The following is a 22,221-nucleotide window of genomic DNA, read 5'->3' on the forward strand; positions in this document are numbered from 1 at the left end:
AACGGACGCACGGCGCCCTTTCTTGGTCAGTTCCTGCCGGTCCAGGAAGGCAGCGCGCCGCAGTCTGGCCTGGTGCTCCCGGGGTCTACCTGCTGGGCCGTAGACGTGCAAAAGCTCTTCTGGGGGGGAGGGAGGGTAAATAATGACATGAACCTATTCATCTTTCCAGAGTCCTATCACAGAATGAAGTTCTATCAGACGGTGCCTGCTTGGCTCGGTAGGTTAAGCATCTAACTCTTGGTTTCCGCTCAGGTCGTGATCTTGTGGTTAGTCGGATCAAGCCCTGAATGCGGCTCTGCACTGACAGTGCGGAGCCTGCTTGGGATTCTCTCTCCCTCTACCTAGCCCCTCCCCCCAATAAATTTAAAAAATAATCTTTTTAATTTTTTTAATGTTTACTTTTGAGAGAGAAAGACAGTACGAACAGGGGAGGGGCACAGAGAGAGACAGAATCTGAAGTAGGCTCCAGGCTCTGAGCTGTGAGCATGGAGAAGACCTGGGGCTTGAACTCCCAAACTGCGAGATCATGACCTCAGCCAAAGTCGGACACTTAACGGACTGAGCCACCCAGGCACCCCTAATTTTTTAAGTTTATTTTGAGACAGAGAGAACTGGGGGGAAGGGCAAAGAGAGAGAGGAAAACAGGTTCTGAAGCTGGCTCCGTACTGACGGCAGAGAGCCTGAGGCGGGACTCGAACTCACAAACTGCAAGATCATGACCTGACCCAAAGTTGAGTGTTTAACTGAACCACCCAGGCACACTGGTTGCCTTACGTTTTTAAATCCCAAACTACCTGAGGTTTCACCTCTGACACCCACACCCAGTGTAACCAGGAAGCTCCTAGGTTTAGAAATGCTGAAGTTCGGGGCGCCTGGGTGACTTAGTCGATTAAGCGTCTGATTTTTGCTTAGGTCATGATCTCGTGGTTCGTGGGTTCGAGCCCTGCATCGGGCTCTGTGCTGACTGCCAGCTCAGAGCCTGGAGCCTATTTCAAAGTCTGTATCTCCCTCTCTCTCTGACCCTCCCCTGCTCACGCTGTCTCTCTCTCTCTTTCCTAGAAATAAAAATATTAAAAAATAATAATAATAAATAGCAGGAATCTACAATCCCTGAAAGCACGAGAAAGCCTGTTTCATAACCGTGGGGAAAAGTGTAAGACTGAAGATTCTAGAGAAAAACTGAGCAAGTAAGGTCTCAGATGGGGATGGCAGAGTGGATTCAAAGAATGAAAACAGAATATGGCTTTCTCAAAAAGCCAGGGAAAGGACAGGAATGGTGAGGTGGGATGTGTGGAGGTAATGGCGGTCATTTGGGCACTGCACGGTCTCAGGCCAAATATCCACAGCTGCTTGGAAAGAGCCAAGGCGTTTGAGAACCATTGCCTAAAACAGGAAAACCTGAGGTTCTGCTCTGCAACCGACTGAGTGTCCGCTGCCCCCTGCGAGCTGCCCCTCTCACCTGGAAACGTCCATCTGCCGATTTCTTCCTCCTCCATCCATGGTTCTTGCCCGCGTTCCAACCTGGAGATCACAGCTGGTTTGGTGACCTGACACCCTGATTGTGAGAACAAGTCACAGGATTTATGCCGAGCCACCTGGGCCATTGAAGGAAGCGGGGAGCCTGGGTGTCACAACATGCTTTCACATCTCCACCAGAGGATAGGTATTTCACGTGCGAGGGAAAGTCACGAATGATGCAGATGGGATGAGAGCAAGGCTGTGGACAACGGACCCCCAAGGCCAAACATTTCAGAGGTTTTTCATAACTGAGAAAAGACCCCATGGGGAAACACAGGAAACCTTCCTCACCCACTGAGACGAGGTGGCTGTAAATCTCAAGCATCACATCCCGGTACAGCGTCCTCTGCGTAGGGTCCAGCTGTTGCCATTCCTTGCGGGTGAAGCCCACAGCCACATCTCTGAATGACAACGAGCCCTGGAATGACACATGCCTCATGAGCCCAGAAGGCTTGGCAGAGGACTGCAGCAGAGGCGAGGGGTCTTACCACCTTCCGGGGTCAGGCTGCCCCATGGTAGGTTATGTAGGAAGCTTATCACATCCCAAACTCTGTACTACATTTTGTGGGAGAGAAAAGAAAAGATTAGAAAAGATCTCACTTCTGGATCTTCATTCATTCATCATTCATTCAGCGCGCAAGCATCTATAGACGATCTGGTATGTTGATGGCCTCCCGCCTGGGGCTCAGGGTGAAAGCAGAACACAACATTACTCCTGCACTAAAGGCATCGGCACCTGGTGGAGCAAGATAAACAGAGGCCTTTCGTGTGGTGCGATTACGCCAGAGGCTATGATGGAAGTATATTATGGATGAAACAGACACAAAGACGACAGCCATGTTCGATGTCCTGATGTCAAGTGAAATTCACTGGAGGCTGCCCTGGAGCAGAATCTTGAAAGATATACGGTGTGCCCCGATGTATGAAGAATATTCCAATCAGGAGGCCCAGCATGAGTGAAGGCAAGGAGTCATAGAAAAATCTGGTAAAAACTGCAAATGTGAGATCCCAAAATACCTGAGAATGACAATATAAAATGTGCGCATGTGTGTGTGAGAGCGAGCGAGCCCACATACACAGATCACAGGACAAAGGGTTATTTTCCTATAGGCAATGGGGACTCCTATCACAGTATTTTAGGGAGGGGAGTGACAAAAGATGACCCGATGCAGAAAAAGGTGGGGAATCACTGGGAGGGAATGAATAAATAAAATTAGGGCACAATTATAATCAAAGACATGAGACATGGTCAAAATTAAGGTACCAACAAGAGGAAAAGACAGAAAGGATTCCACAGATAAAGAAAAGGGCTTGACTTTCCTTCTCCTTCATTTTCTCTCTCTGGATGAATTAAGGACCAAAACAATAAACTAATTTATACTGAATGCTCTAATACTGTGTAAATCATTTTCAACAGAAATATAGAAGTGAGAAGGCAAAAGTACAACTATAATCACAGATTTATTAATGGAAACACAATATAAAAGGAAGTAAAATCTGACTTTAGATTTTTACTAAATTTACTAAAGCATGAGTGTGTGAGGAAGTTAAGTGTAGAGTTTCCATATGCAGTTGAAGTTATCAAGTTAAAAGACTGTTAAAACTATAAACATACTCAATGCAAGCCTCCTAGTAGCCACAAAAATAAGTCTATAATACGTAAAAAATCAGTACAAGAAATCCTCAAACCACAATAAAAACAAGGTTGTCAGAGAGAGGAACAAAGAAACTACCAAACAGAAAACAATTAACAATGTGGCACAGTGTGGTTGAATGGATAAAAAAACAAGACCCAACCATATGCTGTCTACAAGAGACTCACTTTAGATTTCAGGACAAACAGTGGGTGAAAGCAAAAGGGTGAAGAAAGATATCCCATGCCATACAAGGGTAATCAAAAGAGAGCTGGTCTGGCAATACTTGTAACAGACCAAACAGCCTTAAAATCAAATACTGGCATAAGAGACAAAGTCCTTACATAATTTCAGAACGGTTTGTTCAAAAAGATATAACAGTTTTAAATACATACGCACCCAACATCAAATGACCTAAATACATAAAGCAACCATTGACCAATCAGAAGAGAAACAGACAACAATGAAATAATAGTAAGAGACATAAATAGCCCACTTTCAATAATGGATAGATTATCCAGACAGAAAATCAGAAAACTGCAGAAGTGAACAACACTACAGACCAAATAGCCCCGAAAGATATTTACAAAACATTCTACCCACTAGCAACACAATACTCCCTCTTTTTAAGAGCAAAGAAGGTTCTCCAGGATGGATCCTAGGCTAGGTAACAAGTCTTAACAAACATAAGAAGACTGAAATCATTTCAAGTATCTTTTCCAATCACAATGGAATGAAACTAGAAATCAATAATAGAAGAGGGGAAATTTTTAAATATTGGAAATTAATATTTTTACCCATTGGGTCACAGAAGAAATAAGGAAATTATAAAATATCTTAAGACATGAAAACACAACAAATGGAAATTTACAGGAAAACTATCACAAAGCAATAAGAGGAACATTTGTAGAAATGAACACCTGGTTTTTTGAAATGGTAAAAATGAAAAACCCTTAGACTAAGAAAAAAAAGATTGGGAATAAATAAAATCATACATGGAAGAGGAGACATTATAGCTGATGCCACAGAAACAAAATGGATAATAACTATTATAGACCGTTCAATGCCAACTCATTGGACAACCTAGAAGAAACGAACACAATTCTAAAAAAAAAAAAAACCAACCAAAAAACCTACTGATACTGAATCGATAAGCTACAGAAAGCCCGAGCACATCAGTGACAAGTAAAGAGAATGAAGAAGTCACCAAAAAACGCCTAACAAAGAAAAGCCCAGGACCTTTATGGGCAAATTGTACCAAAAATATAAATAATACCAATATTTCTTAAATCCCCCCATAAAAAGGAAAATAGGAAATACTTTCAAATTCATTCTAGAAGGCCAGCATCACTGTGATACTAAAACTAAAGACACCACACAGAAAGAAAACTAGTATCCCTGATCAACACAGATGCAAAAATCTTCAACAAAATAGTAGTACATCAAATCCAAAAGCACATGAAAAGCATCAGACACCACAACCAAGTAAGATTTATCCTTGGGATGCAAGGATGATTCAACATTTGAAAACCCATACAAGACACCACATTAATGGAATAAAGGATAAAAATGATATAATCCAGTTCAACAGCTGCACAAAAAAGGAAAAAAAATTTGACAAACTTCAACACCCTTTCATGATTCAGAGCTCCCAACAAACCAAGAATAGAAGGAACTTACCTCAACACAATAAAGGCCATTTATGAAAAGCACACAGCTAACATCATACTCAGTGGTGAAAGCTTTCCCTCTAAGATCTGGAACAAGGCAAGGATGCCCATTCTTGCCTCTCCTATTCAACACTGTACTGGAAGTCCGGCCAGAGCAATCCGGCAAGAAAAAGAAATAAAAGACATTGGAATCAGGAAGAAAGAAGTAAATGTGTCTGTTTGAAGAGGTGGTGATCATCCTGAATGCGGGTCTCAAAGAGATACCTGCATTCTCATGCTCCTTGCAGCATTATCTGCAGTCGCCAAGAGATGGAAACAACCCAAATGTCCATCTGCCGGGGGAACAGATGATGTGGGGGGCACACACCACGGAGTATTACTCGTGAAATAAGCCAGACACAGGTGACACATACCATGTGACCCCACTTTTACGAGGACTCTAAAGTAGTCAAACTCCTAGAACTGGTGGTTACCAGCACTGGCTGCATACCTGACTGGGAGGGACAGGGAAAGGCGGAGGAGCTGGTCAGAGGTTCAATGTTTGTTATGCAAGATGCATAAGTTCTGAAGATGCAGTGCACAGCACAGTGTCTGCGGTGAACCACACTGCACTGCATCCTTAAAATTTTCCTAAGAGGGCGTATATTATGTCAAATGCCCCGACCACAAAAAACAAAAAAGACATATTTAAAAAGGGGGTGGGAGGAAACTTTCAGAGGTGATGGATTAAGTCAGTGGTGGTAGTTTCACGGGTGTGTACTTATCTCTAAACTGTTCGAAAGTTGTATGCATTAACTAAGCACACAGTCTTGCAGGTCAATCACACCTCAATAAAGTGGCTTAACTAAAATTTTCTAGTAGTCACATTTAAGTAAAAAAGGAAACTAAGATCTTTTAGTCAAATATATCTGGGATATTATCATTGCTATATAATTGATATACCTTTCATTCTTTTTTTTTTCATACCATATATTCAAACCCTGGTGCGTTATTTTCCACTCACAATACATCTCAATTCAGACACTGTACTCAGACATTTAATTTCGTGAAATGTAGTTCTATGAAAACATTGTGTTTATTATTTTTTTAAATGTTTATTTTTAGGGGGGATAGAGGAGCAGAGAGAGAGGGAGACAGAGATTCCCAAGCAGGCTCCATGCTGTCAGCGCAGAGCCAGATGTGGGGCTCAAACTGACAACCCGTGAGATCATGATCTGAGTGGAAATCAAGAGTCAGACGCTTAACTAATGGAGCCACCCAGGTGTCCCAATAAAGTGTTCAGTGGGAAATTATGTCACTCTGATTCCACTTTAATGTTTTTTTTTTAATGTATTATTTATTTTTGAGAGAGAGAGAGCAGGGGAGGGCCAGAGAGGGAGACACAGAATCCAAAGCAGGCTCCAGCCTCTGTGCCGACAGCAGAGAGCCTGAGGCAGGGCTCAAACCCACGAACCATGAGATCATGACCTGAGCTGAAGTCGGACACTTAACCGACTGAGCCACCCAGGCGCCCCACTCTGATTCCACTTTAAAATTTAAGTGTAAATGAGAAATTCAAGTCCCCAGTCACACCAGCCACCAGGGTTCAGTATCCACTCATGGATGGTGGCTACCATATTGGACAGTGCAGGTCTGGACTGTAGAGCTATGGCTGAATTCCTCTGCTGGGGACAGGTTTCCAGCAGAGAAAAACCACAGTGTACTTCAGTCACTGAGGGCCCAGTTCTAGGTCTGTCTGTCTGCATTCACACCCCAACTCCATCACCTAATAGATGCAGGAGCCCAGGCAGCTTGCTTGATACCTCCAGCCTCTGTTTGTCCATCTGTAAAATGGGAGAAGGGATTAATAATACCGATCTCACAGATAGTCATCAAAGAATGTATGGAAAAGATAGAAACTGGCATGTAAGTGCTTAACAGGGGGAGCTCTGGAACTTTTACGGTCATTATTTTTGTCATGGCTAACCCTATGAAGTTCCCAGCGACACTCGGTTTCCTACAAACCAACAGCTTCCCCTAAAATGCAGAGGGGAAACCCTGGCCCCAGATACGGGTCTCAAAGCCTTGAGTTGTGGCCCAGCTCTGCTCTGAGAAGGCCGTGGGGCTGCCATCTTGTTTCTGACCTCTCATACCGGTCCTATTCCCAGATGTTTCTGGTACCAAACATCCAGCTGGTCCGAGCCTTTTCAGGCACAGACACTCTAAGACACGTCCCCTGGCTGGAAACCAAGACCCTGTGAATGTTTCTCTCTCTGGAGCAGAGAGTTGTAATGTTTGTCCGTGCGGCCTTGTCTTCCTCTGGGGCAGCTTTCTCCCCCGGGCACCCCAAGCCCGTGGTGCTCCCAGGGGCGCCCCACCATAGACCCAGCCTCTGAGCCCTAAGCGTGAACTAAGCTGGCCCAAATGTGAATCTCTCCCAGAGACTGTACAAATGGTCTCTACGATACAGGACCAGGTCCCTTCCTACGGCAGCCCTTGCAAGTGTGAGGTGTGGGCCACGCCCGTTTCCGGCCCCAGGGATGGTCAGTCTGAGAGAAGGAAGTCACAGACACAGAGGCAAGGGACAAGAGAGACTGCAGGAAAGGCGTCGCCCTTAGGTGTGACTGTCTCTGTGTCCCAGGCCAGGGGTGGCCTCGATTTGGGGTTTGCCCTAAGCTAGCACTAGCTGAGTTTCTGGCTCTTGTAACTTGAAGGATTCTGGCCAGCACACTTCACGGTAGAGAGGGGGACCTTGTGGGACTAAGCTGAGAATGCAGACAGGCTGGCAGCAAGCCACGTCACTGACGGCCAAAGAGAACGATGACCCAGGCAGGGCAAGGGCGGGTGCAGGAGTCCGAGCGGCGAAGAGAGACTCAGACAAAAAGCCCTAAGTGCTCTGACCACCCAGCCTCACCGTCCCCGCCAATGTCTGAAACTGGGCTGTTCGCTCTCCATCTGGGTCAAAAAAACCATTATGAAAGGCAGTTTGAAGAAGTTGCCACTTGTCCGTCCCTCTGGACAACGCAGGGTTTTACCTGGGTCAGTCTCACAGAACAAGGTGGTTCACGCAGAATGGAGAATTGTGATCCCTTAAACACCCGGCATCACAGACTTCTGCACGGGCCTGAGCCCCACCGCTTATACTGAAAGAAGAGTCGCAGGAGATTTGCCGTTGCCTCCACCTCACTGTCATCGCTAGAGGGGACCCCACCCATGACACCTCACACTCCCAGGCCCGCCATGTGACCTTCTGAATACCAGAAAAAGCTTTCGTTCTCCTCAGACGTGGATGTACTTGTCCCAAGCGGACAACGCGAGTCCCATATTGGATGGAATCTTTGTAAAATTCCAGAAACATCTGGGGCACCTGGGCGGCTCCTTGGTTAGGTGTCCAACTCTTGATTTCGGCTCAGGTCATGATCTCGTGGTTCATGGGTTCGAGCCCCATATGGGTTCATGAACTGTCAGTGCAGAGCCTGCATGGGCTCGTCAGTCTCTTCGTCTCTCTACCCCTCCCCCAATGGTGCGCACACACTCTCTCTCTCTTAAAAATAAACAAACGTTAAAAACTTTTTTAATTAAAAAAAAAGTGACAGGGGGCGCTCAATTGGTTAAGCATCCGACTTCACCTCAGGTCATGATTTCAGTTCATGGGATTGAGCCCCACGTCGGGCTCTGTTCTGACAGCTTAGAGCCCCGAGCCTGCTTCAGATTCTGTGTCTCCCTCTCTCTCTCTGCCCCTCCCCTGCTCATGCTCTGTCCTTCTCTGTCTCTTAAAAAACAAAATGTTAGGGGCGCCTGCGTGGCTCAGTCAGTTAAGCATCCAACTTCGGCTCAGGTCACCATCTAGCTTTCGTGGGTTTGAGCCCCACGTCAGGCTCTGTGCTGACAGCTCAGAGCCTGGAGCCTCTTCGGATTCTTTGTCTCCCTCTCTTTCTGCCCCTCCCCCTCAAAAAAAAATAAACATTAAAAAAAATTTTTAAGTGCCAGAAATGGCAGACACTGGGCAGCTCAGAACTCCAGCAGCCTTGGGGGCATAGCCGCCCCGCCCTCCCTGTGGCCTCCATCTTCCACTCGCCTCGCATCCTCAGTGATCCTGGGTCCTGCTTGCAGTGTTCCACCGGCTGCATTCTTAGAAGCATCCCTTAGTCCCCGACAAAGTACAGTGCGGTAGAAGGAAACATCACACTCACCTGGCACATGGTCCTTCCCTGCCCCACTGGGAAGAGCAGACACCTGTGGAAGCAGAGATGGGGAGGGGAGGGGAGAGGATATGAGAAGCCAAGCTTGCTGCCCTGCCTTTGGGTCGGCTGCTGCCCCCCTCCACCAGGCCCGGGGGAGAACAGGCTTCTCCTCGCCACCCCTGACCAAGGGCATCACACAACGCTCTCACCTTGCAGTGTGATGGGGACCCAACCTTGCAAGGGTTCAACCTGGATTCTCTTCTACTTAATTCACACTCACATCTGGGTCTCCGCAGTCAGTGTGCAATTTACTAACCCCTCCCCTCGTCACCCAGAAACTGAATTAACAGAAATTTATTCTGAAGAAACAGTCATGAGTTCAGGCGAATAGTCGCCAAGATGTTTATTACAGTTTGTTAAAACTCTGGGGAAAAAAAAAACCCAGAAAATAACTAAATATCCATCTACAGAGGACCAGTTAGATAAAACACACTACCTCCAAAGGGAAATAAACGTTATGTAGCTAATGAAAATAAAATCATGGAGAAAACGGTTTTATTGGATAGCATACGGATAACTGAAGAAGGTGGCCAAAGACTATTTGATCCCATGCACACACACACACAGACACACACACACACACTCACACAGATCTCTGAAATGATGCAAGGCAAAAAGCTAGCAGCAGTTAGCTCTGCATAGATAGGTAACGACCACTGATCTTTTTTTTTTTTTTTTTGGTACTTAGATGAATGTCCTAAGCTTTTCCAGGACAAACTGGCACTTTGTACATAGAAGTTTTTTTTAAATAGCTGTAGCCTTCAAAGCTCCTGACCCGAAGCTCTGTCACCCCTCCTGCCCCTGGTGGATGCTGGGATCAAGTCACAGGGAAATATAAACACGGGACCTGGAAGGGCAGAGTCCACTGACTGGAGTTCAGCTGGGACAGGCGGAGGGCTACTCGGCAGGGCCCACAGTCCCCTCCCAGACCCGCTGGGCCCCCTGCGCTTCTGCTTCACCTGCAGCCTGTCCGCGTTCACTGTTGGGAAGAACTGCCCTGGCTCGGCTGTGCTGGGCTCTGCCCGGAAAGCGGTCCCGGGCTGGCTCTGCCACTTACCAAACATGGGACAAGATCTGATGGCTTCTCCTGAGCCCTCCTCCTCCTTTCCTCATTTTGCCAGGGAACAGGAACACGAAGGTTCAGGAGCAAGTTTACTGTGGCTGGAATCATCAACGGGACCCCACACCTAGCTCTCTCCTGAACAGACACGAGGTTGGTCTTAGCAATGTTCCTACTCAGGACAGAGACACACTGGAGTTGGGTCCAAGAAGTCTGCAGAGACGCTCAAACTCTAGAATTACAGAAACTCCATAAAGAATTCGGAGGGCATTTTGGTTTTTGGTTTTGGTTTTTTAATTGGAGACTACCTAAGTGCTTAAAAATAACAGATTGGTTAATCAGTTAGGATACAATCAAAGCATGCCATGCTATGAATCAACTTAAACTTGTACAGCATATCTGACATGAAAACAGCTGCCGGCAACACCAGTAAGTGGATAAAAAAAAAAAAAGGTATGAAATCCACAAGCACGTGAGTCACAGATGGGAACACGTGGAAATGGAGGGGATTTTCCCCCGGGTGCCTGGAGTTTTAGCTAAATTCCCAAACACCCCAAATTCTCCGGAGGAGCTGGGAGACCCAACCTAATGGATACCTGCCTTTAGAGAAGGAACGACGGAAGGAGCAGGGGTGGGGGTGGGGGTCTACTGAAGAGGTAGACACATGGCGGTTTACGCCCCTCCCAAGACAAGTGGTTATATGAGGACTAGAGGGAGCCTGCAAGAGTGGGGGAATAACTATCGGGCACCTGGTGGTTCAGCAGAGGGGGGCGCGAGCTCGGGGGAAGATTTGTGCATGCGGGCCAGCGGGGGGAGGGGGCAGCAGCAGGCTCGAGCTCTTGGAAATCAGAAGCTGGCAGAGGCCATGGAGGCGGCCAGGTGAGGGGGTGGGGGGCAGGAATGGGAGACACCTGCATGGCCTGCCTGTGCTGGCACAAGATGCGTGTGTTCCCCAGGGCTTCATGGGTGGCAGGAAGCTAGGTGAGCTTGAACTTCACGGGGAGCATGCAGTCTGCCTACGGGGTGCAGAGAGCCAGCCCTGAGAAGCAGGACCCCTGATCCAGGAGCTGGGGGTGGGCACAGAGGTCTGCCAGAGAGCCCCTGCTCGTGTCACAGGCTCTGCACCCCTAAGAAGCCATCACACATGTGATGGAAGACAGCCGGCTGGGCAGGGGGAGGGCTACTAAAAGCACCAAGCAAGAAAAATGTTTCTGCTGCTTTTCCTCCATTTCCCCTCCTCCGCCCCTTGCCCCTGGAGGAGAAAGAAGTGGTCTGATGAGGAGAAGGAAGGGTTAAGGAGGAGCAGAGACAGAAGAGATCACAGGCCCTCCATGGGAGCGGGGGGGGGACGTGAGGGGAAGTGGAAATCTGCAGATCCACAGGGAGAGAGAGAGGCTTGAACCCGGACTTGACAGTGAGATGTTCACTGGCCCACAGGCAAGCCAGGAGAGGCTGTACTTTATTACAGCCTCAGGTCACCGAACCGCTCTGGGTTAAGGGAGATGTCATCCTGCAGGAGAGTGCTCTGGGTTGAACTCTGTCCCCCAAAAACATCTGCTGGGGGTCCTAGCCCTCAATATCTCAGAATGCGACCTTCTTTAGAAATGGAGTCTTTGTCAATGATCAGGAGAGGGTGCGGTCCTGAGGATGGGCCCCAGGCCAGTAGGAAGGACTAGTGTCCTTACAGAAGGGTGGAATTGGGTCCCAGGGACACACACAGGGACAGCGTCAGGGAAGATGATGGCAGAGCTCGGGGTGATGCAGCAGAAACCAGAGATGGGCGCAGACCACCGGCAGAGCCCAAGAAGGCGGGGGAGGGGCCAGGAGCAGCCCATCATGGCCTTGGAAGGAAGGGGCGGCATCCGCACCTTCACCTCCCACTTCTGGCCTCCGGAGTTGAGAGGGATGACGTGTCTGCTTGTTTAGGCTGCTCAGTTTGTGGCCCCTGCTAGGAGCTCCAGGGAACAAGGACAGGAAAGGAGACTCAACAGTGTGCGTCCAAAACAGTGGTCAAAGGGGACATTGGGACACATTGCCCTCGTCCCTGTTTGTCTACATCAATTTCAGCATGTGGAATGGGTTTTTGTAAAAAAAAAAAATTTTTTTTTAAAACGTGAAGAAAAAATTCTGGACAAAACACACAAAATGTTAACAACGGTGACCTCTGCATGGTAGGACGTGTTCGTTTGGCTTTACGATAGTGGCATTTTCTAAATTTTTTAGACAATAAACGTGCTCACTGTTTAAATATTTCATAAAAATATACAGATATCATCTTACTGGGTTTTCTCTCCATGACCTCCTATCAGAGTCCTTCCCCTGGAGGAGAGGAAATCCGTGAGAGGGTCTGAAGGGGTGGAAGGTGGGAAGGGGCGGGTTTTAGCGATGAACTGAGGCGCCCAGGAGGAAGCCCTCGCCTGGTGGGCCCTGGCGGACGGGAGCCCTGGGCGCTAGTGCTGGCTCGGCCTCTAGTAAGCTGGCTGGCTCTGAACACCTCTCTCACGCCCATTTTCTTTCGTCTTTAACAGGAGAAGGAAAAATGAAACACTCTTAGGTTAATAAAGCAACTTCTATGCCTCGACTACCTGAGGAGAGTCTACATCTCACAAGCCGTGGAGTGATGGGCAGTGGGGGGCAGGGGGTAGTAGAGGACAGTGAAGACACCAAGTGTAGAGAGACTGGGGCAGGGATCACCCTCTGAGCGTCGTGGGGATCCCCTTCCTCATTCATGCCTCTCTAACTCTAGAACGGGGATCCCCTCTCCTCTGAGTAAACCTTCCCCTTGACCAAATCCTGGATGGGTCCCCTAATGGGATGGCATCACCCAAATTCACGGTCAGCAAGCGGGTCCTCTGGCTGTCTTAGGGACACTTTTCTGGAAGCCGCCCCATACTGTGACCTCTAACTTTATCCCTAAGCTACAAGAGGGAACCCGGAGACGGAGCCCCGCTTCCAGAATAGATTGCTGCTGCCCGGGTCACCTTCTTTACAAGAATTTATGCTATTGGTGGGGTGCCTGGGGCTTGAGGACTGGGGTCAACTCCAACCAGTGAAGTTCTGCTCTCCTGCTGAGAACTTACCGTGGCTGGAGGCTCAGCTCCCGCCTGGAGGCTGACTGGGGGTTAGAAGGAGCTGGAAAACGCAGACAGGACTGAGCCGCCTGGTCACCGCCTGTCTCTAAGCCTTTGCAACAGACACTAAGAACACCTGCAAATAAATAGACGGCACCATGAGACTCCTGTGAGAACATAAGCAGGACATTTACCTTCAACCAGGGGCCCAGGGGGTAGCTAGAGAGAGTGAGACACAAGAAGGATCCACCGCCACCCCGTGTGAAGGCTGAGAGAAACCTCAGCTGATGGCAAGCGAGGAATCAGGGGCCTCGGGCCTAAAACTGCAGGACGCTGACTTCTGCCCACGGCCCGGAGAGGAGGCCCACTGTCCCACACCTTGATTCCGGCCATGGGAGGCCATGCCCCCTGGAATGTGGCCTGCAGAGCTGTGAGGTGACAGAGGGTATTGCTTTATTTTAAAGTTTTATTTAAGTAATCTCTACACCCAACGTGAGGCTCAAACTCATGACCTGAGATCAAGAGTCGCACACTCCTGGGACTGAGCCAGCCCAGCTTCCAATCACTGAATTTGTGGTAATCTGGTCGGGAGCCCTCCACTGTGTGCTCAGGAGAAAGACTGAGGGGTGGTCGGGACCACAGAGAGACGCCCTGGGTGGTGAGGTCTGGAGGAGGGGAGTGGCTGCCATGGCAGGAAACCCAGGGAAGCCCCATCCTTCCAGAAATTTCTCTGCGGAGGAACAAAGCCTTGAGGAGCTGAGGGAAGGGCAGCAGAACCTGCTGCTACCAAAGCACAAGGAAGACCTATGGCATCTGGTAGGGAGAAGGGGAAGAACACCCCCTCCCAGGGAAAGGGGGCAGACATATCCCCGGCTCAGACTCTCAAGAGCCTCCTACCACAGGGGGAGGGGCACACCGGGGACCAGGGCCCTGCAGCACCAGGCTCTGCGCCGCCCGGAGAAGCCAGCGGGGGCGTGAGCACGAGGCAAAAGTCCAAGGGGGTAGGCCGGTCACAGAGCGGGGGACAGGAACCTGCCCGCCCTAAACAGAGACACTCAAAGCCAGCGGCTGTCCGACAGTAACCACAGCAACAGCAAGTGCCAACTCCTGCCTTGTCACTGCAGCCGACCCCCTGCTCCCAGCCGCGCACAGCAAGCGGTTCTCTACTCCCACACACAGCTCGGCGCCCGTTTAAGCAAACGTGGGGACGTGCAAGAAGCAAGAAACGACAACCCACTGCAGAGAGAAAACAAGGGGCTGGGGCCCACTTGATCTTAGGTCTGTGCACACCAACACACGAGCGTGATGCATGTGCAGCTCAAACACACATAACAGGCACGCTGTGAGGGGAACTGACAACCCCACGGCACCGTAAAGAGATTCTAGAACATTCGGGATACAAAAAATAAACATGAAGAATATTCAACATTAAAAAAAAATGTTTATTTATTCTGAGAGAGAGATAGAGAGCAAGGAGGGGAGGGGCAGAGAGAGAAGGGGACAGAATCCTGCCAGCGCAAAGCCCAAAGCGGGGCTGAAACCCAGGAACTATGAGATCGTGACCTGAGCTGAAATCAAGAGTCAGACGCTTAACCGACTGAGCCTCCCAGGTGCCCCAAGAGTATGTAACACTTGAATAACAATTTAAAAGCCTGACCTACTAAGGTGCCTGGGTGGCTCAGTTGGTTGTGTCTGATTTTGGCTCAGGTCATGATCTTGTGGATCATGAGTTCGAGTCCTGTGTTGGGCTCTGTGCTGACAGCTCAGACCCTGGAGCTTGCTTTGGATTCTGTATCTCCCTCTCTCTCTGCCCCTCTCCTACTCATTCTCTGTCTCTCTCTCTCAAAAATAAATGCACGTTAAAAAAAAATTAAAGCCTGACCTATTGAATCAGACAGAAGAATGTACTTGATAATTAAAGAACATCTACTCTTTTTAGGCACACCTGGGATTGCTCTAAAAATAAACCTCAACAAATATTTAAAAAATCAATACTGCATAGACGCCACACTCTAAACATAAAAGCAACACAACTAGAAAATAAAAAGAATGCAAAATTATTTAGGACAACAGCTGCAAAAAATATTATATATCAAAACTGGTGCCTCGTTACACACACACACTTAAAAGAAATCACAGCCCTAAGATACGGATTAGACAAAATCTGAAAATTAATGGCATTCATTGCAGGAGGCTGGCACAGAAAAGAGTAAACCCAAACGACATAGAAGCAAGTAGGAGCAGAGCTTTTAAAAAGAAGAAATCAAAGCAATAATAGAACAGGTGGGGGAAAAAAATCCTGCCACAAATGTATTACCTGAATCTAATCATGGCAAAACATTAGACAAACCTACCCTGATGAACGTTCCACAAAATAACTGGCCTGTACTCCTCAAAAATGTCAATGCTATTAAAAACAACGGGAGACTGGGGTACTGTTCCAGAGAAAAGAAGACAAAGGGACATGGTGGGGGAAAGAGACGCATGATCTGAGAGCTCCTTTAGCTAGAAAGGGCCTTACAGAGACAACAGGTGATATCTAAGAGACGTGGGTTAGACAACAGTATTGTATCAATGCTAATTTCCTGGTTTTGATCATTATCCAGTGGCTGCATGAGAATGGCCGTGTCTTTGGGAAATGCACACCGGGTATTTACACACACACACACGTATGAAAGGGAGAGGAAGGGAGGGATAGGGCAAGTTGTGTATAAATGAACCAGCGATGGCCTCTGCAGTGGGCCCTGGCAGGCTGGCTCACAAGACCAGCAGCACCAAACTCAGATGTTAACACAGGCTTTCATTTTAAAGATGCCCAAATACAGATTTTCAGCCATTTGGAACCTGCCTGCTTTCCCTACTCCATGAAACTGCTCCCCTGCATCTGGTAGCCTTAGATAAAATACACCAGGTGGCTATAAAAACTCGAAGTGCCTCTGACCCAGGGACACCCAGGGGTATCCTTGTCCACCTCCCTCCTGGGAAGTGGACCCTGGGCCCCAACCTCTGGATGGTCCCATGCCACGAGGGACCTCTTCCTAATGTGCATACTTAAATAAAGCTTGCGTGCACTCCTGGTCATATGGTGACATCTTTTTCTTTAATTGGCTCCCAAATCTCTCAACCCCCCTCCATACAAATGTGGCAAAATGTTCATATTCGAGAAATTTAGATGAAAGGTGTTCTGGAATTCTCTGTACTATTCTACCATTGTGAGTTTTCTCTGAAGTTGTACCCAGATAAAAAAAATTACAAAAAAAAAACACCCTAAAATCAACTCTTAGAAAAGATTTATTAAAACTAACAGCATAATTGGTTGGTACTTAAAGCTAATAAAATACACTAAGTTCAAGCATGGTTGATGGAGAAAATATGAGAAGGCAAAAAATGTGATTTTTAAACAGGGGAAAAAAAAGAAACAATTTCAAATACAGGAGAGATGTTTTTAAATTATGAGGTCACTATACACAATTTAATGCCATAAATATGAAATTAAACTGGACAATTTCCTAGAAAAATACAAAGTACTAAAATTGACAAAGCAACAGAAAACAGAAAAAAACCCCACTAAACACTAAATAAAATGGATTGGTACTCAGAATTATACCCACCAAGGAAACGCCAGGCCCAATCAAACTATTTAAAATTTTCACCTAAGCTACAAATGGATTTGTATTTGGAATATAATTGTTAACAATAAGTGAGAAAAAGTCATAGCAGAAGAAATACAGGCAAAGGTAACAAACACACAAAATAACATATTGTTTATGACCACATTCCCATCTAGCAAGTAAACAACACGTAAGAACAAAGTAATCTCGGGAGCTGTCACCTGGGAGGAAGGGAAACGAAATGAATGCTGATATTAAAAGGGCTCCAGTGGTATTTATTAGGTTTTAGTTCTTTAGAAGATCTGAAGCAAATAAAGTAAATGTTTAACATTTGCTCAATCTAAATGATAACTATAAAAGTTCCTTTTTCTCACTTTGCTATATACAGTTGAGATCTTTTCCAATGTTAGTAACTGAACATAGTAAGAAACAACTACGGGTTGTAACAGAAGAAAACCTCCTTCAAGAAGACCCAAGTTCAAGCTATAATGGAAAAGAACTGATAAGCCTGGTTACTGAGACTAACAAGTACAGAACCAGGTTTCGTTTCCCCCTTTTCCCGCCCCTGGTCACGTCTGTCCTACCTTGAACAAAAAAGCCTCAAAGACAGACAAATCCTTCCCCATCTCCGCACCACTGTGGTACCTTTGCTGTGGGGCTCATCGAGTGTGGGGAAAGAGGCTACCCTGAACTGTGTCCACCTCCTCCCTTCCCCATCAGCATTCAGACAGAAGCGCTCACACAGCCCCACCTTCACCCACCCCTGGCGGTGCTGGCGGCTTCACAAACTGGAGATACATCCCCCTACTCACTTTTCTCACTACTTTAGCTCAGTCTCCATCGCCTCTACTGACTGCTAGCATATTAACACCAAAGAAATTGAACCACACTTACGGTCTTGCCTCCAACACTTCAGGCACAAACAGGACCCAGTCCCTACCCCCTAACCCAGCTTGCTGCGCTCCTGGAACCTCCTCCAACCTCACCACACACACCCCTTCCAGGCTCTTCCATGACCCCAAATCCAGCAGTACGCACGGGTTTCATGCTTTTGCATAGGCTGTTCCCTAACCCCAACCCTTTTGCCCCCTTTCACTTATGGAGACGTTATTTTAAATCTGATCTTTGGCTGTGCCTCCCTCAGTAGGAACTGACCTCCCTCCCAGGTATCCATTCATCCATAGATAGGAGTAACTATCCAAGCACCTACACCTTGGTGGCCCTTATGTGTTCACAGGACTGACCCCTCCATAGGGCTCTAGCCAAGGATGGGACCCGGTGCTTCACCAGTTGCCTGACCCAGACACTCTATAAACATTGGTCATAGGAACACCGACACCGTAAATCCCTGAAATACCAATTATTTCACTTCCCTCCTTCCTTGACCTCATAGCTCAGAGCCTACCGTTGGTTGGGATGTGGAGTCCGAAGGAGTGACAGAGGGTCGGACAGAAGGGGGCCCTTCCTCAGCAGTCCCTCCTCACCCACGGGAGGCCTGGCCACCCAGGCTGAGTTCAGGGACCTGGACAGGCAGAGAAGCTCCGGGTCAAGGGATGGAAACAAATCCAATATCGGGAAAGAAGGGTGACCATTCGGGAGAGAGCTGGCCCCCAGCTCCCCGGGGCCAAGGCTGTCATGGGTCCACCGCGCTAACCCCCTGTGGACGGTGGGCTCCGACGAGGGTGGACTGCAAGAGGACAGTAAAGCACTGAGAGCAGCCTGCACACGGCTCCCGCCCCAAACTAGACAGGAACCCCGACCCTCCCCAGTAGACGTCAGACGGAGCCGCCCACCGGACCCCGGGGCAGAGCACCCCTCCCAGCGCCCGCCGGCTCTGAAGCCGTGGCTCTGCCACACATGCCCTCTCTACCGCTGGGGCAGAGAAAATCGTCAGTCCCAGATGCAACGGGAGCCTCAGGACTGGTCAGGCCCCAGGTGCCGGCCGCGCGAGTCCAGCCAGGGGTCCGGAAGTGCGCAGATAGCTATCGGAGACCTCCAGACACAGCCTAGACGCCCCTGGACTGGGCGGAACTACAACTCCCGGGAGACTCCGCGGTGAGGTACTTCCGGCCGGCTACCCAGGCGTTTCCGGCCACGGGGCGGCAGGTGTGGGCGAGCAGGCAGGCGCGGCGGGCGCCCGGTGGGTTGTGGGCAAACGAGCCCTCTCCCACTTTGCTGCCGGCCAGCAGTCATCTCGGCGGCTACCTACCGGATCGGATCCGGGTTGCCCCCAGCCTTGAGCTGTGTTGAGGGACCAGCCATGGCTGCCCGCCATTTGGGCGCCCAACCCGGGTCTGTCTGTACGCCTCCGCGCAGAAAGTCCGTTACCCTAGGGGCTCCAGGTCGGGCACCTGATTTTGTAAAACAACAACAACAAAAACCACTCTCAAATCCTTCAGTCCTCATGATAGTCCCCCACGTAGATGTCATTATCCCCATTTCACAGAATCAGAGGCAATCTTTCTTCAGCATTTTTACTCTGGAGGAACCCTTGAAATATTCTCAGATCTCGGCAAACCCTTGCCTAAATTTTATGTCCGCAGCTCATGGTAGAATAAGGCGATCATAAAGTTACACACATGAGACATTCAATATAAATGGACAACGGCCAGACAACGTACCGAGATAGGACTGTGACCTAGCACCACCGCCACCTTCCCAACTCCCTTGTGTACACCAAACAGCACGGGAAGCCAGATTGCCGGTAGCTGAACAGTAACTTCTGTCACGGCCCCAAACGGCCAGGACTTTGTCAACGACTGACAGCTTTCCTAATGTTTGTCCTCACTTCAAACGCGGACCAACCGGAGAAAAAGTTGAATGTACACCCGCTGGCCCATCACCTGGGAGGCCCACTCCCAGTTAGACGGCTTCCAGCTTCGCCCTGCCACCAGCCGCCAGTGAGGGCGTATTGGAAACCTTCCCTTTTCTCCCCAGAGTAAAACATTTTCATTCCCCTGCCTGCCATTGAGTCTCTGCCAAAGTTCAAGTATCAGTGACTGACTCCTTTGAGATAGCAAGCTCTGAATAAATAGCTTTTGCCTGTTTGTCGTTTGATTGTTTATTTTCAGAGATGTAATTAATTGTCAATATATTTCTGTAGATTCTGTTCATTCTTTTTTTTTTATATATGTTTATTTTTGAGAGGGGATTGAGAGAGAGAGAAACAGAATCTGAGGCAGGCTCCAGACTCAGCTGTCAGCACAGAGCCCGACACAGGGCTTGAACCCACAGGCTGTGAGACCATGCAGGACCCGAGCTGAAGTGAGATGCTTAACCACTGAACCACCTAAGTGCCCATAGATTCTGTTCATTCTGGCTACCTACTCTTTTGTGTGGTTTCTCCCTCATCATTTGCCATTATAAATTTGTTATTCAAAATTCACAAAGGGAAGGTAAAAGAAATTTAAAATTATTCTTTTTATATGCTCATAGCATTTATACTGCTAAAGTTATTACAGTTTAAATTTTTTTAAAAAATGTTTTATTTATTTCTGAGAGAGAGAGAGAGCATGCGCGTGAGCAGGGGAGGGTCAGAGAAAGAGGGAGACACAGAATCCAAAGACAGGCTCCAGGCTCTGAGTTGCCAGCACAGAGCCCGACATGGGGCACAGAGCCCCACGTGAGGCTCAAACCCCCAAACCAGGAGATCATGACCTGAGTCGAAGTCAGACGCTCAACTGACTGAGCCACCCAGGCGCCCCTCAAGTTATTACAGTTTAGTGCGTTGGGATAGCACATATTACTAAACAGTGCCAATAAACTGTGTTTATTTTACACCATGGCTGGAATTGGTTGTTTGAACAACCAAGTAGGATATTGGTCTAAATTGCTATTCTTTGTAACATACTTGTATTGTATGTGAGAGAGAGATTAGGGGCAGCCTTATGTGATTTTTTTAAAAAATCTATTAAAATGATCATTTTAACTATCAATATATTTAAATAGTAAGTTTCATATCAATGAATTCATTTTGCATTTTTGGATGCAGCCTAAGAACTTTTAGAATATACTATTAGATTCAGTTCATGCACTTTTTTTTTGTTTATTTTTTATTTTTTTAAATGTTTTATTTATTTCTAGGAGAGAGAGAGAGAGACAGCATGAGCAGGGGAGGGTCAGAGAGAGAGGGAGACACAGACTCTGAAATAGGCTCCAGGCTCTGAGCTGGCAGTCAGCACAGAGCCCGACGTGGGGCTCGAACCCACAACTGCGAGATCATGACCTAAGCGAAAGTCGGACGCTTAACTGACTAAGCCACCCAGGCGCCCCGTTTTTTTGTTTATTTTTAAGAGAGAGAGAGAGAGAGAGAGAGAGAGCGAGGAGGGGAGGGACACACAGAGAGAGACACACACACAAAATCAAGAAGCAGGCTCCAGGCTCTGAGCTGTCAGCACATAGCCTGACACAGGGCTCAAGCTCATGAACCGTGAGATCATAACCTGAACCAAATTCCGACAATTAACCGACTGAGCCACCCATGCACCCCATATAATCTTTTTTTTTGGTAATATTTATTTATGAGGGAGAGAAGGAGACACAGAGAGAGAGCGAGACAAACAGAGAGAGAACATGAGCAGAGGAGGAGCAGAGAAAGAGGGAGACAGGGGTTCCAAAATAGGCTCTGAGCTGTCAGCAGAGTGCGGTGTGGGAGCTGGAAGCCACGAACCTGAGATAATGACCTGAGCCAGTGATGGCACAGTTATAACAACACAATGCCAACAGTTAAAAAGTCCCAGAGTTCAGTGTTACGAATTCCTGATATCATCAAGTTTCAACAGAGGATTTAATATCTCACATTGAAATCTCCACATCCTTAGAAAAACATTTTTTAAATTTATTTCTTTTGAGAGAGAGAGAGAGAGAGTGCACCAACAGGGGAGGGGCAGAGAGTGTGGGGAGGGAGAATCCCAAGCAGTCTCCATGCTGCTCACACAGAGCCTGACGTGGGGCTCAGACTCAGGAACTGTGAGATCGTGACCTGAGCTGAAATCAAGAGGCAGATACTTGACTAAGCCACACAGGTGCCGCAAAAAATTTAAATAACTAAATCTCTTACCCGTTACTTTAAAAACTCTGCATAATCCCTTTAGAAAAAGGGGCGGGGGGGAGTCCCTGAGTGGCTCAGTCAGTTAAGCCTCTGACTTCAGCTCAGGTCATAATTTTGTGATTCAGGAGTTTGAGCCCCGCAGCCGGCTCTGTGTCAACAGCTCAAAGCCTGGAACCTGCTTTGGATTCTGTGTCTCCCCCTCTCTGCCCCTCCCCCATTCACACTCTGTCTCAGTCTCTCAAAAAAAAAAAATGTTTAAAAAAATTCTGCGGGGCACCTGGGTGGCTCAGTCAATTAAGCGTCCAACTTCAGCTCAGGTCATGATCTCATGGTTCATGGGTTCAAGCCCCGCATCGGGCTCTGTGCTGACAGCTAGCTCAGAGC

General features: G+C 47.9%; 1 protein-coding gene across 1 annotated transcript in view; it reads right to left on the reverse strand.

Moving 5' to 3' along the window:
- The window catches only part of LOC144227239 (zinc finger protein 140-like), a 19,005-nt gene extending 525 nt beyond the window's left edge, over positions 1-18,480 (reverse strand). Inside the window, exons 1-8 of the mRNA XM_077758839.1 lie at positions 18,193-18,480; positions 13,186-13,312; positions 12,386-12,624; positions 10,103-10,337; positions 8,995-9,037; positions 1,810-1,936; positions 1,460-1,555; positions 4-119 (exon numbers count right to left, since the gene is read on the reverse strand). Coding sequence (XP_077614965.1) covers positions 4-119; positions 1,460-1,555; positions 1,810-1,936; positions 8,995-9,037; positions 10,103-10,158 — 438 coding nt within the window. The 5' untranslated portion in view covers positions 10,159-10,337; positions 12,386-12,624; positions 13,186-13,312; positions 18,193-18,480. The remainder of the gene's footprint in view (positions 1-3; positions 120-1,459; positions 1,556-1,809; positions 1,937-8,994; positions 9,038-10,102; positions 10,338-12,385; positions 12,625-13,185; positions 13,313-18,192) is intronic.
- Between the last annotated feature and the right edge of the window lie 3,741 nt (positions 18,481-22,221).

Source organism: Crocuta crocuta, unplaced genomic scaffold, assembly GCF_008692635.1.
Source record: "Crocuta crocuta isolate KB4526 unplaced genomic scaffold, BGI_CrCroc_1.0 scaffold273, whole genome shotgun sequence".
NCBI classification, from domain to species: domain Eukaryota; kingdom Metazoa; phylum Chordata; class Mammalia; order Carnivora; family Hyaenidae; genus Crocuta; species Crocuta crocuta.